General features: G+C 42.2%; 1 protein-coding gene across 2 annotated transcripts; it reads left to right on the plus strand.

Annotated features, from left to right (window-relative positions):
* Window positions 1-1,238: 1,238 nt before the first annotated feature.
* Window positions 1,239-17,536, plus strand: LOC139606547 (suppressor of tumorigenicity 14 protein homolog). 2 transcript variants are annotated; one of them, XR_011684650.1, is made up of 20 exons: window positions 1,239-1,871; window positions 4,678-4,840; window positions 5,991-6,121; window positions 6,301-6,371; window positions 6,560-6,765; window positions 7,827-7,862; window positions 8,135-8,363; window positions 9,583-9,719; window positions 10,416-10,513; window positions 11,156-11,256; window positions 11,845-11,978; window positions 12,099-12,203; window positions 12,579-12,686; window positions 12,929-13,045; window positions 13,130-13,255; window positions 13,373-13,556; window positions 13,734-14,005; window positions 14,280-14,416; window positions 14,934-15,287; window positions 15,377-17,536. XR_011684650.1 is itself a non-coding variant. In XM_071458786.1 (19 exons), exons 1-19 carry the CDS (start codon window positions 1,830-1,832, stop codon window positions 15,093-15,095), a joined length of 2,559 nt encoding a protein of 852 aa, XP_071314887.1. In that variant the 5' UTR covers window positions 1,239-1,829; the 3' UTR covers window positions 15,096-17,536. The 2 variants fall into 2 exon arrangements, 1 of the variants encoding a protein (XP_071314887.1); XM_071458786.1 differs by having other exon boundaries at window positions 14,934-17,536.
* The last annotated feature ends 684 nt before the right edge of the window (window positions 17,537-18,220 follow it).

Raw genomic sequence — 18,220 nt, forward strand, 5'->3', positions numbered from 1 at the left:
TATATTATTATTCATGTTTGATAAATGCTTGTTTGCAGTGATTTGACCAACATAATTTGGTTTTACAACTTTAATGTGATTTTACCTTTTCTTCTAGTTACAGATTTATTTGGTTTAAAAAGCACTGTGTGATATTTTGACCTTTTGTTACATTTTAAAATATGATTTTAAGACATTTTGTTCTTACATTTTAAACATTTAACAGTTCTAATGGTTGATTTTTGGCTGTATTTAGTCTCCATTGCTGACTTCCTCATGATTGATGATGAATGACAGACATTCATGATCCCCACAGGATGAATCTTAGTGCTAAGCCCCTGACTCCTCTTCTCGTGCCACCATGAGGTTCATATTCATGGTTTTGAGTGAAGTATCTCAATAAATGGTGCGGGGTGCCCTCTGCCGTCTTAGAGGCTAAGATGCCGACCATGGACCATCATGTCTACGGTTCGGGTCTGGTCAGAGACTGGAGCTTAGAATGCCCCAGAAAAATTCTATTAAAACAACATCTAAAACATGTTTGTTTCCCTCAGGATGAATTCTAAAAACTGTGGTGACCCATCATGAGGTCACAGTTTTAATTTGTCTGATACTTTTTTTATGACCAAATACCTACAGGACTAATGACATTTTCCCATCAGCATTAACTGGGCTGAGTTTTCTGTTAATTAGCAAATGTTAGCGCGCTAACATGGTAAACATTATACCTGCTAAACATTAGCATGATAGCATGCTGACATTAACACGAAGCTCAAAGCACTGCTGTTTCAAAGAAAGAGTATGCCATGTCATTTCATTTATATTTTTTTTTTACTGTTTTCTTATTGAGTGTATTAGTTTTTATTGTGTTGTAATCATCTTTGATATGTCTGTTCTCATTAACTATGATATATATATGTATGTATGTATATATATATATATTAACTTTTGTCACATTTATTAAAATCTTTATTGACGTTCAACATGTGTGTTTATAGAAATAAATACACATATAAAACAAAAACAAATACTACAAAACCATAAATAAAGATTTCATTTAAAATGAACTTTGAGTTAAAAATACACAAAATAATCAATGGAGTCTGGAACATGCCGTTGGAATGATTACAGACGTTTTCCATATTAAATTATAATCAATCATTAAAAAAATACATATTAAAAAGCAACGCAATGAGTTTGATTCAGTTTACATGTAGGTGATGCATTATGGAAAAAGATCATTAATATTTCTGCTGAAATGAAGAATTTATTATTAAAACAAAAAAACCCTGTTTAAAATATATTGTGCAATTTTAATTTTAACTTTTAATTCATCATGAACACACAGAATAAGTAAATAACTCGATTAATAACTTTTATTTATTTCCTTGTTCCATACATTTTGTTCTCGGGACCAGCCGAGGACGCCATTCGCGCAGTGCATCATGGGACGCTGGCGGGCTCAGGTGTCCCTGCTCTACCTGCAGCGACCAATCGCTTCTCGTCAAACCCTCTTTGTCTCTTTGATCTGTCGGTGTCGCCAGCTTCCTCGTTCCCGTCGCCTCGGCCCGGCGGAACCGCTCCGACCGGTGAAGACCCGCTCCGACCGGGACCAGCTGCGGGTGTTTCAAACTAACGTTCAAGACTAAGTTTCGTTTTCTTCGCTGCATCTCGGCTTGTACCTGCCGAGCGGAGACACCTGTCCAGCTCACCTGTCCAGCTCACCTGTCGCCGCCATGACAGCAGACCGCGCGGCTCACCGGTAGAAGACGAACTGCGGTGAAAGCGGGAAAAAAACAACAACAAAAACAAAAAGGAACCGGGTCCGATCAGCGGGGACGTCGTGCCTCATGGATTTACTGGATTCAGGACAGAAGTTCAGTCCGAGACAGGTGAGTCCACTACCTGCGGTATCAGCCTCACCGTGACGTCACAGCCCGCACAGGTTTTCAGTATCACCTGAGATTAAAAACAGAAAGCGAACAGAGAAACGGTTTCTCTGTGAAATGAATGAAGTCATGAATGAAGTCATGATGTGAGTGAGGTGTCTGACTGGTCACTGGCTCACAAACCTTCAGACATAAACTTCATCAGTTATCATGCTGCTTAAAAACAGGAACTTCACAGGAAGCTGGTGCTGATTCGACCTTTTCACTCACTAATTGTCAATATAAGTTTGAACGTGTTGAGACCATTAGTCAGTTCATTCATTGATGGTTTGGCAACAGTTTTAATAATAGAATAACATTAAAAATCTTTTCTAAGACAAAACACAAACAGAGGTAACTGGTTTTTAAATGACTGTTCTGCTGATTATCATAGTAAACTGAACATCTTTGGACTGTTCAGACAGAACAAGACATTTAAATATTTTATGACATTTGCACCAAACAGTTGAGGCAGATAAATAATAATAATCATTAGTTTCAAACCCAAATCAATCCTGTTTTTTCGGCAGGAAGTTAAAGGTCCACTTTGCTGTAAATACAAAGACGGATTCAGTTTGAAGGGAAGAGGTTTGAGGCTCCTTCTAGCCAGAGGCTGAGAGGACACACACCTGTGGAAACACCAGATGAATCTCTCTGATCACAGCAGCTGAGGAGGCGGACGGTACCTGTGCATCACCACCTCCCTGTGGACGGGAGGGGGGCCGACCCCGATTTACACTCAGCTGAGAAAACAAAGACAGGACTGGAATCAGATTTTTGATCTGACCCACAGAACTAACGAACGAACTAATTGCACGTCCTCACTTCCTGTCCCTGGTCCTGAGTCTCTGGGTGTTTGAATGTGTTTCTGCTTGATGCCTGAAGTCAGGTCTGTGTTTAACAGCAGTTCAGACATGTTCAGGTTTGATTCTCTGACATCAGATCCGTCAGTAAATCCCTCAGTCCTGCTTCTTGAAGCTTCTCTTGCTAACAAGAGTCTAAATGAGACGACAGAGGTTGTCGGGGACGTTAAACGTCATCAGTCCAACATGAAACCGACCTCCTCACCAGTCCACCTTTACAGCCTCGCTGTGTTTCTACAGACTGTCACTAACTCTGTCAGAGGAAAGGCTTCTGTAGAAGAGCTCAGAGCTGAATCAGACTACAGGCTGAAGGTGAGTGGTGGTGACGGTGAAGTCATGTGACCGTGGTGTCGTTGGTTTAGAGCCTAACATGAGCTTTTTACTGCTGCTGGTTGTGTTTAGGCTTCAAACATCAGAAAGTGGAGTCATTAGTGAAGATGATCCTGCTGAACCAAACCTGTCAGGATCAGAAACTGTTGCTGATTTTCTCTGATCATCCAAAACACAGAGGAGAAATCCTATTGGCTGTTAGTGGAGGGAACCAGGTGATGATGACGTCAGGGTTGGTCTACAAACATACGTCCTCCCCGCAGCTCTGTGTGGCGCTAACAACTTTCAGTGCTTTCTGGTTGCATTTACATTTACATATCAGATACTTCTCTGCTCAAGAAGCATGAAGTGCCAAAGGGTGAACGGGTTGTAGATGTGTCTGTGTTAGCTTAGCAAAAAGAGTGGAAGCAGGGGAAGCTCTGAGTCGGTCTGATCTACAGGAGCAGTTAGTGTCGGAGCAGCTCTGTCAGGGTGTGGATTCACTGCGTCTTCAAACACTGAATCAGCTCTGAAGGAAGCTGCAGGACGCAACACGCTGACATGTCGTGTATCAGCAGTGAAGACATTCCTGTCCAGCAACACCCAGCGTCACTGTGACACTGTTCAACAGGTTCACAGAGAGCAGCGCACGTGTGTGTGTGCGCGTGTGTGTGTGTGTGCGTGCGTGCGTGCGTGCGCGCTGCCTCACACTCGTCTGAAGGCCTCTGACCTGACGTCTGCAGCCTGGGTTCACAGCGTCTGGGTCTGAAATGTGATATGAAACACACCTGCGTCAGAACTGAAGCCAAAGCAAAGAGTTTTAATTCTTCGCTGTGAGAAATATAAACAGCTCCTCCACATTGTTTTCATTTAAAGGTGAAATATACAAGATTTTCCTAAAGAAAAAAAAAAGACTTTTCATTGTGTTCAGGACGTTTCTGGGCGTCAACCTTTGGGCAGTGGTCGTCCCGACTCCAGCCAATAACAGTACAGAGTGTGAGGGCGGGTCCACCTCCGTCTCTGTCCTCAGCCGTCGGCAGGGTTGTGGGTGTGTTGAAACAATCAGAAAATAACATTTTATTTCTCTGATTCACTGCTCTGTAATTACTAAGGACACTCCCTCTCCTCATTCACTCTCTAGCTCGCTCAACCACCACTCCCTCTCTCTCTCTCTCACTCGTTGGGGGGGGGGGGGGGGGGGGGGGGGGGTCCAGCTCTGAATGGTGTGTTTACGAACAGCAACTGACAGATACTGCGTTGCGTGTTTTACCTTTAAGAAAAGCCTCAGTTCTCATGTTAAATTATATCAAAACAAAGGCAGTGAAATAAAAGCCGCTCAGGGACAATCTGAGGACTCCAGCGGTCGACTCCGAACACAGAGCACAGCTCAGGACTTGGGTATTTTTCTGGACGTTTGCACGTCGTGGATGATCCTGGGATCTTTGATGGGTGACCAGCTGCAGATGAGTGATTTTATCAAGCTGCACTGGTCTGAGATCAGTTATGATGTTACAGCATTAGTATACACATGCAGATATGTGTGGAAGGAAATGAAACTTTGCTTTGGAAAATGACCCCCCCTCTCTGTCGGTCTGCAGGACGCTGACTGGGATACCACGCTCCAGTTCCTGCCGGCGTCAGACTCCAAGCACCTGGAGAAGAAACCTGGCCGCAGGAAGAGGCTGTGGATTGGGGCCGGTCTGGTGCTCGCGGCGGTGGCCGTGGCTCTGCTGACCGGACTGCTGGTGTGGCACTTCCACTGTGAGCTGATTTCAACAACCTTTATTCGCACAGGCAGTGGTGTCAGTGTGGAAGTGGCATGAAGTTTTTCATCTATCCAGTATTACCGTATATAGCTTAAATATCAGTATATTTAAATCTGATCTTACAGGACATGTTACTTTAAACTTACATCAACAGATGTAAAGTTTTAAATATACTGTGATGGATTCAGTGAGTTTAGCTCTGAGCTGCAGCATGAGTCATGTTTTTCAGCCTGTTTCTGTTGCGTTTGGAAAATGAAATATGCTTCATTTACTTTTAGCAGCTCCTGTTTGTTCTGGACCAGTAAATGTGCAAAACAGCATCTTCTTTCTGGAATGTGTGTCCAAATTATAACAACCCACTCAAATCTATTTTTCCTGCCCAGTTAAAGATAAAGTTAAACTCAAACTATCATTAAACTGAAACATTAACCAAATAAAAACTCTGAGTTGCACAGATCAGTCAGAAACTACGAGGGCGCTGACATGTTTTCATAGTTTAGCCTCTGTTCACTAACACACTGGACTGGAAATAATAATCTGACCTGTAGCTTTAGCTCAGAAATTATAATTAGGACGTGTGATGTCAGATAAAGGGGAGGTCACATGTTTAATCTTTTCCTTACGTCAAATTTTTCCATCACAAAGTCATAAAGGTTTCTTCTTGTCTTGTGAAATTCGCTGTATGGAAAAAAAGTAGTGAAGCAGATTGAGCAACACTTGATCAACTTGATCTGCTGAGTAATGAAGTAAAAACATGGCTGCATAGTTCACATACTTCACTGTCAGAGCGCCGTCTGCAGCCGCTGGTTCTTCTCAGTCACTTTCTGAACCTGTTTCAACACTTAAATGTTTGGAAACAGTGGAAGATATGGTTTTTAATTTCCCAAAGTGATGTCTTCAAATTCCTGTTTCTGACCAACTGTCCAAAACAAAAATGATAGAAAACAGAGAAAAACAGCAAATCATCATGTTTGAGAAGCTGGAGAATGTTTTTGTGTTTTTGCTGTAAAAATGACTGAATATCATTTTCTCTCAATCAGCTAATCAATAATCGACCAGTTGTTTCAGTCAATTAAGGTTCAGTTATTCTCTCTCTCTCTCTCTCTCTCTCTTTTTCTCTCTCTCTCTCTCTCTCTCTCTCTCAGTGCGTAATGATGTCAGAGTGAAGAGAGTTTACATCGGCTCGATGGGGATCAGTGAGCAGCACTTCCTGCCGGAGCACGAAGATCCCAGCAGTCCTCAGTTTACTGAACTGGCCAATCTGGTCAGCCAGCAGGTGAAACCTCACACAGTCCCAAAGCATCATGGGAGTTCTCCACACCTGCAGTCTCACATGCTCCACTGTGAGCTCTGATCACTTCCACTGTGTTCTGTATCTGTTGTGACTGTGATGATGTTAAAATGATGATGATGATGATGATGATGATGATGATGTTTGACCTTCATCTCTTTCAGCTGAAACTGATCTACTCTAAAAACTCTGTGCTGGCTCGATACTTCAAAGGCTCCACGGTCCAGGCCTTCAGGTACGAGTCAGGTCACAGGTTTAGGTTCTGTTAATACTGTGAACGTGAGGCTAGCTGTTTCCCCCTGCTTCCTGCCCTTATGCTAAGCTAGGCTAACCACGCCCTGAACACACACACAGACTGATATATCTGAGGGCTTTGCACTTTAGAAAGTAAAGTCTGATCAGATTGTGTTTCTCGTCCTTTAGCGAGGGCGACGGCAGCAGTGATGGCGGCAGCGACAGCATCGTGGCGTATTACCAGTCAGAGTTCGACATCCCCATCCCTCAGCAGGCGTCGCTGGACGAAGCCATCGAGTCTCTGGAGCCGCCGGCAGGAAGCCAGCAGGGCCCACAGGGGCGAGTGCTGCTGAAACCCACTGATGCCCTGAACGTCAAAAGCGTCATTTCACAAGGTCTGAGAGCTCAGGTTCACATCAGCTGCTGAACTGGTCGTTTAGAGGGAAATTATTAAAGGATAATTCCACTCAGTCCCTTTCTTTACTAACATAAACGTTATTTACAAAACCGAACAGGTTTCCAAAGACAGTCCGGGTTTGCACGTGTGAGTTGGTACAAAAACAAAAAGATTGAAATCATGAAAACAAAAAATACAAACCATCGCACAGGCCTTTAGTTTTCACAGAAACTGTTTCTCTCTGTGGGTGAAATCAAGTTTCACTTCTGCACGGAGCCACAGTCAGCAGCTTTGTTTTCACTGCAGGAACCTAAAGACACACAACTTCACATGCATCTACTGTCTGTGGTTCCGCTCTTGTTTCCTCTGTTCTCTGCTGCGTGGTTCCTGAAGCTAAATGTGGCCTCTGGTCAGGAGGTGAAGCTCTAAACAACTGGTCCCACCTCCTGAGTGTTTCCAGGGTCACCAGCAGATGGCAGCAGAGCGACAGCACGAAGGACGCACGACGTCCAACAAAGAGATTTTAAAGTGTAAAGAGATTAAAGGACTGTCACAACATGAAGTCATCTACTTCCTGATGTGATGAAAACAGCAGGAAATCAGTCAAATGATCATCACACCAGGTGTGACACCTGTCAGCATGTTGATGCCCCCCAGCCCCAGCCCACTTATTTCAGCCCAGTGTGAGAGTCTCTGCTGTGGTTTGCTTTCACCTGCTCTGCTTCTTGTTTCACTGTGTGATTGTGTGGCTCCTGTGTGACACCTCTCTGACCTTTTCATACAGGTTTTCACATGTACTGCTGGACGTAGATGGACAGAATAACTACCATAGTAGTTTCATATTTATTAGGGACGTATGTGTTTTTCCAAACACTGATACGAGGTTCATTACCTGCAGCAGGTCTCAGTGACTCAGGAGTCACTCTGACTGGGAGCTACCTTCAGATTGACTTGAGTTTCTCTTAACTCGGTCAGTTAGGAGCCTCTCTCAGCTGTAGGATGTTTTGTGTTTTGCAAAAATAATGTTTAAATATTGACTCTTTTCCATTTATCTCACAGCTATAGATCCACGCATGACAAGGACCTCTTTAGTTGGTAAGAACTCTTAATTCTTACATTCAAGTTCTTTTCAACATTAAAGGTCCCATATAATCTAAAGGTAGGTGTCCATGTGTTCTTGATTATAAAGTGATGCACACAGCCTGTATTCAGAAACTGAGCCGTCAGGACTTCTGGAAAACCTTTGAAAGTACAGAAGTAAAATAGACTCCTTCCCGGGGTTATTATGTGCGATGAGTTCTGTTGGTAGATGAGGTGTCAGATTTTTAGTGGGATTCATGTTTTATAGCCAGACTTTATATTTTCAGTGAAGAAGATCTTCAACATCCATGTCAGTGAAGCGGGAATCGTCCAGTCTCCGGGGTTTCCAGACTCCTCCTACCCACCAAACGTCTACCTGCAGTGGAGGCTTCGGGCCAACCCCGGCCACAGAGTGTGGCTGGACTTCCACACCCTGATCCTGGAGGACGACTGTCAGCAAGACTTCATCAAAATCTACGACTCCCTGGCCGCGATCGAGCACCGCGCTCTGACAGAGTGAGATGAACTCGTGCTTTCACCAACTCTAACTTTAAATTTAGCATCTTACCGGTTAGCTTGCTAGCTACAGTAGCTTACCATCCAGCCCTGCAGAGGGAATATCTTACCATGTTTACAGCAACTATAACCCAACCAAGGGAGTAGGTTTGATTTTGACATCGGTGGGGACATAAAATTGTCCTCCTGAAAGTTTGTTATTTTGCATTTGCAATTATAATTTTGCGTCATGTAGCGCATGCACGCACGCACGCATGCACGCACGCATGCACGCACGCATGCACGCAAACAGACACAACCACAAATGTAAATGACACCGCTGATATTAAAATCTGTTTAAGCTGACGTGACCCAGGCACAATATGCCAAACATGTTGACAACTTACACTTCGCGGTTGCAGGTAACACGCACTGTCTGCCTCCCGTCCGGCCCAACTAGAAGGTAACTTTTACAGGCAGATGTAGTGACAACGGGGCCAATCACATGTACGTAAGCGAGAAACCGGCAGCCAATCGAAGAGCGATATTTAGGTTAGAGGCGGGACTTCTAGCAGAGACCGACTGTTAACCTTTTGTGTGCCATAATCATTGATTAAACACTACGAACAGCGGTTGTATTGATAGGGACTACACTGTAGCAGCTGATTATTGGTAGGGACGTGTCCCTAGCGCCCCTACCCAATTCTACGCCCTTGAACCCAACTGATACAAATGTTGACATTCGAGAGCTTTAAGTGTAACCTCTCATCTTTTTCTCTGACATACATATAACCCCGCCCATCAGTGATGTCATAGTGTACTGACACACCCTGGAGTACACTGCAGTTAAGTGATGTATGAGCGACGGGAGTTCAGCGAAACCAAGATTTAACTCTTTAGCAGATATTCATGTTTTATGTGAACACATCACATTAACATTTTTGATAAAGATCTCTTCATAAAGTTTTAGTTTTTAAAGAACTGGGTCCCACATTCGTTGTTTGGGACATTAGACCTGTCAGCGCCCTCTAGTGGACTGACTGACTGCACACACATCTTTAGCATTTATTTGTCATTTATTGGCTGAAATAAACGCTATTACTGATGAATCTAAAGCAACACCTCTGTCATTAAGACTCGTTGGGGCTTTAGAAAACAGATCAGAGTTAAAAAGAAAGTTTTGGTAAAAGAAGCCTCCAGGTGGACACAGGTACTAACAGTGTCTCTGTGGTCTCTGCAGACAGTGTGGATACCCTCATGGCTCCCTGTCCTTCCTCTCCTCTGGAAACGTCATGTTGCTGACTCTGCTCACCAGCGATGAGAGGCACTTCCCCGGCTTCAGAGCCAACTACTCCCAGATCCCTGTGACTGCACAAGGTACGACAGGAAATACAGTCTGAACCTGAACAACAGCTTCTCACCAGAAAGGATGAAAAAAGTATGAAAATGTGCAACTTTTTTCAAAAAGCGAAGTTGTTTTTATGACATTGCTTGTTGATGTCAGTCAGGTGATCTTATATGTTATATTATATTATATTACTTATATACTTACATATGTTGTTTGATGTTACTGACGTTTGATGCACAGATAAGTTCTTAAACAACTTTCTACTCAGAAATAATTTCTGGAAAACAAACTATTTAGTAAAGAGGTCAACATAATTCGATTTAGAGATGAAACGATTAGTCAATCAATTTTTATCAGTGATTGATATCTGCCTTCTGTGATAGTAAACTGAGTATCTTTGGTTTTTAGACTCTAGAGTGGACAAAACATGATGTTTTAAAATTATTATTATTATATTAATCAGTGAAAAAGTGACAATAATCATTACTTGAACCAAGACAGAACAAATCACATCACTGCAGTAGAATCTACAAAATGACACTTGATTAATTACAGATCCTCAAGCAGGTAAAACATTTTCACCACGGCTGCAGACATGTTCACTTCCCCACATCATTTCAGTGCTATCTCTGACCTCTGACCTCTCCCTGGATGGTCAGTGTCTCTGTATATATGATATATAATCTGCTGAGTGTCTAACGTGAAGCGTCTGTGTTTGTGTCCAGAGTGTGGAGGTACGCTGAGCGCTAACAAAGGCTCCCTGTCTTCACCTTTCTTCCCCTCCAACTATCCACCAAAGACCACGTGTGTCTGGAACATCGAGGTAAGTCCATGTTATTGTTCTAATGAGAACAACCTACTATCGCCCTCTAAAGGCTGCAGTATTCAGCACGCTCCAGTAAGAACAACATCTTCTATTTAAGTTCCTCCTCAGATTAGAGCTAGAAGAGACGTCATGGGTTCATTAAAATCGGAAGGTTTTCTATCCTCTGGAGGAATGTGAGCAACTAAAAATCTGACTGTTATATTTTCATATCTCTTGTATATTAATGGGTATTTTTGCCTGATATTGGTTCTGAAGGAGACGTCAGGAAGTTAAAAATTTAGGATCCATCCTCTGTGGAGGATGAATGTCCATAGAAGCAGTGAAGTAGTTTAGCTGAGGTGGGAAAAATATCCCACACTGTTATATTAAATCAGTATTTCCATGAGTAATGTGAGAGGAGTCGCTCACAGTGATAAAATCACAGATTTATCACCCGACTCTTCATTTTCTCTCAGCAGTTGAAGCTTTTTAGCCTCTTTTAGCTCCTAATTATACTGTATATGATGCCATACAGTTAAACGTACATAGATGCAGCACACCCAGCTGGTGTCTGCTCACTCTCTTTAATGATGAATATCTCATTTTACAGTTGATTTATTCTGTAATTCTCTCGTCTTCATTGTCTTTTGTCGTTTTCAGGTCCCTGAGGAAAAGTTTGTGAAGGTTCAGTTCAACAAGTTCTTAATGGGAAATGAAAGTAACCAGTGTCCCAATGATTATGTTGACGTCAACGGTCAAAGGTCAGTGGTTTTATTCCCTTTTGGTTCCTTGAACAGCTTCCTCTGAATAATTCTCCTGATCTGTGGTGATTGTCTCTGGTGGCTCAGATGTGTTCGTCAGCTCTTCGGACTTGAGACTGACTTCGATGTGATTTCTGTGACTTAGATTTTGAGACTTTAACACAGATTTGACAGTGACAGCTGTAACCTGTAGAGCATGTGACTGGGACCAGACTGTGATGACTGACCTGAGTGAGAAAACTGGGACATGACGTCATTGACTTGGCCTCAATGACATGGACATGGCCTTAATAAATCGTTGTCTCTATATTGGGAAAATATAAAAGCTGGCTAAGAAGTCCAGTCAAGACCAAGTAACTGAAGTGTGTGGTTATTAGAAGAGCAGCAACGTTGGCCTAGTTCCACAGAGTGAATCCGAGTCCTGAGGACATGAGACTTGTGACTTGTTTAACTTGTGAAACACGATGGTTCAGAGCGTGAAGATCTGTTCTATAATGACTTGAGACACAAGGTCCTAATTAAGATTCTTATCCTGTATCGATCAACAGAAGCACAGCGGCGTTACCTCCCTGTCTCTTTGTGTTGTAGACTCTGTGGCAGGAAGTTAAAAAGCAGAGTGATCACCAGCCAGAGCAACAAGATGACCATCAAATTTCACTCGGACTCGTCCTATGTTGACCAGGGTTTCACCGCCGAGTACGAGGCCTTTGTCCCAACCAACCGTAAGACTCAACAGCTACACGTTCTGACTGCTCTCTCCAGCACGCCTCCAGTTTTAGATTAATTCATTTCCTTCACAACGTTTTGTGTTCACTGTGTGACTGTTTGATGTGGTTGATCAGCTTGTCCTGGGAGGTTCCAGTGCACCAACAACCTGTGCATCAACGTAACTCTGAAGTGTGACGGCTGGAGCGACTGTGGAGACGGCAGTGACGAGGACAACTGCAGTGAGTCTGAACCCTGAACGATCAAAGCTAAAACATTAAACATCTCTGGAAGCAGGTTGTTCTCATAAAGCACAAAAAAATCATTCTTAACAAAATAATCTTGACTCCAGTTCCACTTGATAGCTCTAGCACCAAATGTGGATTAATCCGCTGTTGAAAATAGTCCCAAAAAATGAACTGTTTCCTCTTCTATGTTTGATCAAATCCTACAGTAAGTAGCTGTTTTTTTTAAAAAATGAAAGATAAGTTTGTGAGGTGTTTTTAAAATTGACGTCTTCAGCAGGAACCAGTCGGAGCTGAGAGCCACAGACAGAGGAGCGAGGTCAAAGTATTAAGACACACACAGACACGAGTTTTCTTTGTGTTTCTGCTCAGAGTGTGAGGCGTCTCAGATGAAGTGTAAAAATGGACGCTGTAAACCAAAGTTCTGGGAGTGTGATGGGTTTGACGACTGTGGAGACAACACAGATGAAGAAAACTGTGGTGAGTTCAGGTGAACTCTGGATAAATAAAAACTGTTGGGTAAACCTCCAGACACAAAGTCATGTGCGCTGAGGGTTTTGTTGATCTCTGCTGCTCTATACAAAGTATTCATTAAAAAAGGGAAAGGTACTGAATCTGCACAGTCAAATTAAAATTTATAAAATGGGCCTTAATAAACTAAAACTATAAGCCGCCTCCAACATGACGATCTCACTGCTGATGACGTTTCTTTTCCCTTGTAGTAAAATGTGAACCAGGAGAGTTTTCCTGCAGAAACGGCCGCTGTATCCCAGAGAAGATGAAGTGTAATGAAGAAGACGACTGCTCCGATGGATCTGATGAGTCTAGATGTGAAAAATGTAAGAAGAAAAACTGTTATGTTTGACTCGGCTGGATCTGTTTTCAGTGGCAGCGCTGACATTGTTATGTCTCCTGTCGTTCAGCTCTGGTGCTGCAGCAGTGTTCAGAGTTCACCTTCCAGTGCAGGAGCGGACACTGCATCAGCAAACTGAACCCAGAGTGTGACGGGGAGCAGGACTGTGAGGACGGCTCTGACGAGGACAACTGCCGTATGTTTCCTGGAGAGACACACACACACACAGACTGCAGTGTGACATGAGTAGTAATCTGTGTATGTCTCCATGTGTGTGTCTGTTCTGTGTGTTAATGTGTGTTTGTGTTCACAGAGTGCGGGGCGAGGCCATACCGGAGCTCTCGTATCGTGGGCGGTCAGGTGTCAAGGGAGGGCGAGTGGCCCTGGCAGGTCAGCCTCCACATTAAGGGCACAGGTCACGTGTGTGGGGCGTCGGTGTTGAGTCGCCACTGGCTGCTGACCGCTGCTCACTGCGTCCAGGACAACGGACCAAATAAGTAGGAGCCCCTCCATGAACTGTTTGACCAGTTCACACAGAAATTCATCATCATCCACCATCACACTGACATGAACCAGCGCTAGAAAACTAATGAGCGCTGTGAAATATTCCCGAGTCTCTTCCGCTGTTCTCTCCTGCAGCTCTCAGCTCTCACCTCTTGACTGTGTGTCTGCAGATACTCGCAGGCGGACCAATGGGAGGCCTTGTTGGGTCTGCATGTGCAGAGTCAGACCAACGAGTGGACGGTGAGAAGGAACATAAAGCGGATCATCGCCCACCGCGACTACAACGCTCTGACCTACAACAATGACATCGCCCTGATGGAGCTGGACACCGAGGTCAACCTCAACCAGAACATCTGGCCCATCTGCCTGCCCTCCCCCACCTATGACTTCCCAGCAGGCCAAGAGGCATGGATCACCGGCTGGGGAGCCACCAGAGAGGGAGGTGAGTTGATACCAAACATCGGTATCATAACCAACAGCGCTGGAACTTTTTCATCAGCTGAGTTCATGTTTCCAAGTTTGTCTAAAATAAAACAGAGAAAAAGGTCTGGGTTGTTGCCTGAGCAGCAGGTCTTTGGTGTCAGGTGACGTCACTTTACAGACTGAAGTACACAGTGACATTAAGTTTAACACAGATCAGCGTTTTAACGAAAGCACAGCAGACACAAATGGAATCAGTCGCCAACATTGGTTTGAAATGGTGTCTACTTTGTCAGGCGTCGCTGCGACCATCCTGCAGAAGGCGGAGGTTCGGATCGTCAACAGCACGGTGTGTAAGAGTCTGATGAATGACGAGGTCTTGGACACCATGCTGTGTGCCGGGGTCCTCAAAGGAGGCGTGGACGCCTGTCAGGTACGGTTCACAGAAAATCATCATGGTGTATTGAGCGTAGCTTGATGAGAGGAACATAACAAAATGTGAAAAAGTGAAGGGGTCTGAATACTTTCTGAATGAAGTGTATATACGCTCCAATACAAATCAACAAAAACAAATCATATAATCAGTCAGTTATTTCATAGTAATCGTTTCAATCACAGTAAAAGCAGAAGTGAAAACACATGAAGTCATAAACAAATAGAAGAAACAGCTCAACAGTATCTGCAGCAGTATTCACCAGTGGCTTTAAATCAGAGCTGACTCAGCTATATTTACCTGTGGTCCACAGGTCCAGTGTGCACACATCTAAATATCCTGACTGGTTCTCACAGAGCAAATGTGGAGGCTTCTGTTAACCTGCTTCTCTTGAGAAGTTGAGAGTCAAATTGTTATGCAGCTTGTCAACGTCCTTTATTTTAATCCCTCTTTTTGAATTTGGCATTCAAAACACTGAATTACTGTTCTGCTGTAACTTCCCTCTCTGACCTCTCAGGGTGACTCTGGCGGTCCGCTGTCCGTCACCGGCCCCAGTGGGCGGGTCTTCCTGGCCGGTGTGGTGAGCTGGGGCGATGGCTGCGCTCGCAGGAACAAACCAGGCGTCTACACCCGAATTACCAAGTACCGCAGCTGGATAAAGGAGAACAGCGGAGTGTAGCTGCAGAGCGGCAGGTTCTCTGGATGACGGGTATTTCTCATGGAGATTTGTGACCGGATGTGAATGTCAGCTGTGATAGTTTTTATTTTTTTATTGAAGTCTTGTTTTCAAGCCAGAATATGATCAATGTCCACAGCAGAATCGTCACCATCAGCTGCTCTCTGCTTAGACACTGTAGAGAAGCTTCATCTCGTTCAGTACGTCCATCAAACTATTGTATGAATGTAAACTCTGAAGAATCCAGTTCTGATCATGTTGGGATATTTTATACTTTGTAGAAGTAAATCTTATGTTTCCATTTCATCTTAGACCGAGAAGTCTTGTAAATAATAATGATAAAAATATTCTCAGGGGAAAAGAGAAACTCTCAGATACTCTTTGACTTTACCTTCAAACTACAAATGTCCTCAAAGCTCATGATTAGTCTTTTCTTGCTGAACTGGGTCAGTTTGTGTTTTTGGTTGTCACTAATATCAAACTCAAATGTCAGGACTAAAGTTCCTCCATAACTGTACAGCAGGTGCACACTCCACAGCTGGTGTGACCGAGTGAAACGGGTTCAACAGGGTGACGTTAAAACACTGACCTCTGTCACACATGGGTTCACTTCAGGACCTCGCTCTGATCACGATGTAGCTCCAGGCTAACGTGATGTTAGCTGAAATGATACTGTTCATACTCACCATTTAACTTGGCTCATAAAAACATGGGGAGGTTTGATTTGCTAATCTTGAGTGAAAGGTAACAGTGTGCTCTTAATTTGAAATAAAGGAAATAAGAGTTGAGGTTAACACGATCAGCATTCATATGAATGGCTGAGTCCTGATCATATGATTGAACTCATATGGTGACCTGGGTGGCAGTAACAGTAACACACAGACAACACTAAACTACACTTTTTCAATATGGAACTTGCTGTACATACTGCAACTATGCTATAAAATACTCAAAAAAAAAAAGAAGAAAGAAAAGAAATTCAAATCAAAACAGTTCAGTAATCAGTCTTACATATGTAATCTATATACAATTTATGAAAATTTCACAGATTTAATTAAATTCATTACAACGGCATGCATTTGTGAAATTATAGATTCAAAATATGCATTTTAGTGTTTTAATTACAAATAGCCATTTAAAAATATGTAGTTAAATATTTCTTGTTCTCCTTCTTTTCAAAAAACTAAATTTGGATTTGCTCTTTATCTTATTGTCTGGCCTATTTCGTTGTCTATACAGATTTTACTTTTTATTGTAAAAAACTATTTACAAAACTAACTAAATTCCAGCATTAGATTTGGATGACTTGTCACTACTTTGCATGTTTGTCATCTGAAATAATAATCTTTTCAGGGCCCAAGTTCCTGCATAAATCTTTGCAGCAATTTTACACAGAGAGAACTTAAAATTAAAATAACCTCAAAATACTTCTCTAGTATACAGAGAAACTGTTAATTTTCATGTAGCTTTTGTGACCGAGCTCCTCAGGGAACTGCCCTGGGTCCTCTAGGGTTTTGTAGAATGCAAGTTATAACCAACATTTTTACCATGTTGTCGATATTCAGTAGAACAGAGCCATAGCATATAAATGAACCCTTAAATGTGTCTTGAAGCCTTTTTTATATGGTGCTCTCCAATATTTGCCTTGCGCTACAAAACAGAAGGAGGGCATAGATTTTTTTTTTTTTTTTTTTTTTTTTGTCAATGCAAAGAAACTGAAGAATTGCAGAATTTTGAGCAAAAATAAATAAATGGAAAAAAAAAATTGTATTCGTACAATTTATTAGGCTACATTAGAGATTTTTTAAAGTTTGAGCAGCACTTCCTTAAAGTAGCTGTTTTTGTTACAATTCTTGTTTTGTGTATTCATTTGCATGTTTCTACTGATTGTATTTATTTGTACAGTGTTTTTGTGGCAGCTGGGTGCTTGGAGTTATGTCCTCTTTTGTCCTGGTTATAATTTGTCTGGGCTGCAGGGTTGTGAAGAGTTTTATACAATAATATCAAAGATGACACTAGTTGCAGTGTGACAGCATTGTTCAAATTAATCTGTCATTTTAATTTCCTGACAATGACCTTGACTTATTTGCTGTAGCTGTAAACTCACCACTGTGAGCAACGTATGCACAGAGGGAACTCAAATGTGACTTTTTCTGTGTGCCTCATTACATTCTAGTTTAGTTTTGTTGGATCATTTAAGCTCATTTAGAGATTTAACAGACAGACACAGGTGTGGGTAATTATGAATGTGATGAACTGTGGCTGAAACTAGCCAATACTAAAGTTGCAAATACTTGCATGAAGGCTAATTTATACATATACATAATTCTACACATTTTCTTGTTTTTTCTTTAATGGAATTTAATGCGTCTCTTCTGGGAGTATCTACCAAATCTCGTGCAATAAAATCATTGAGAACCAAAATAAACACTGACACATAGTGACTCTGTTCTTGTTTCTTTGAGTAACAGTGCAATGAACTGAGACAACACGACTGTCTCTAACAAACTACATTTGTATACAAATGTAACAGTTAATAGGAGGACACATGAAACTGGAGACATTTTCAAAATATGAAGTTTGCACAAATGAAAAAAAATCTCATAATTGTTTTGAATTGATTTGAACGCAGCCTGATCCTGAACTATGTTGTAGAATTGACATCTCTCTGTTCAAAGAGAGTCAGTGATAAGCTAATGATACTGGAAGATCCGTTACAGCATCATGTCAGCAAACAGCTTTACCTTTATTCACAAATTTCTATTTCTAACAAATGGTGACAGATGAAATATTTAACTTTTTTCCCTCAGTTGAACAGCTACACTGCATCAGGATAATTTAACCAATTAATTTAACTAAGGCTTCGATTATGTTTCCTCTAAAATATATTAACCATAATAATCAAGTGGTAGAACATAGGGTTTGCTACACACCTTTCAGGATTTGGATTTTTTTTTTTCTCAGAGAAAAGACCTGAAGTTGCAAACTCATGTTTGATTTAGTCTGATCAAACTCGTCCTGATCAATGTGAATGCCAATAATTTCCTTTTTGTGTAACAAGCTTCTGTGTCATGGTCATATAATCATCACAGCTCACTAGTGTCCTTTTCTCGTTTTTTAATGATGTT

This window comes from Trachinotus anak, unplaced genomic scaffold (genome assembly GCF_046630095.1).
Source record: "Trachinotus anak isolate AG129_WGS33_773 ecotype Australia unplaced genomic scaffold, CSIRO_AGI_Tana_v1 ptg000022l, whole genome shotgun sequence".
In the NCBI taxonomy this organism is placed as follows: domain Eukaryota; kingdom Metazoa; phylum Chordata; class Actinopteri; order Carangiformes; family Carangidae; genus Trachinotus; species Trachinotus anak.

Excerpts from the sequence above, each read along its gene's own strand:
- LOC139606547 (XM_071458786.1), top strand. The coding sequence starts at position 1,830 with ATGGATTTACTGGATTCAGGACAGAAGTTCAGTCCGAGACAG. Across the intron at positions 1,872-4,677 it reads AGAAGTTCAGTCCGAGACAG|GACGCTGACTGGGATACCAC; the intron begins GTGAGTCCACTA and ends GTCGGTCTGCAG. Across the intron at positions 13,046-13,129 it reads TGAGTCTAGATGTGAAAAAT|CTCTGGTGCTGCAGCAGTGT; the intron begins GTAAGAAGAAAA and ends CCTGTCGTTCAG.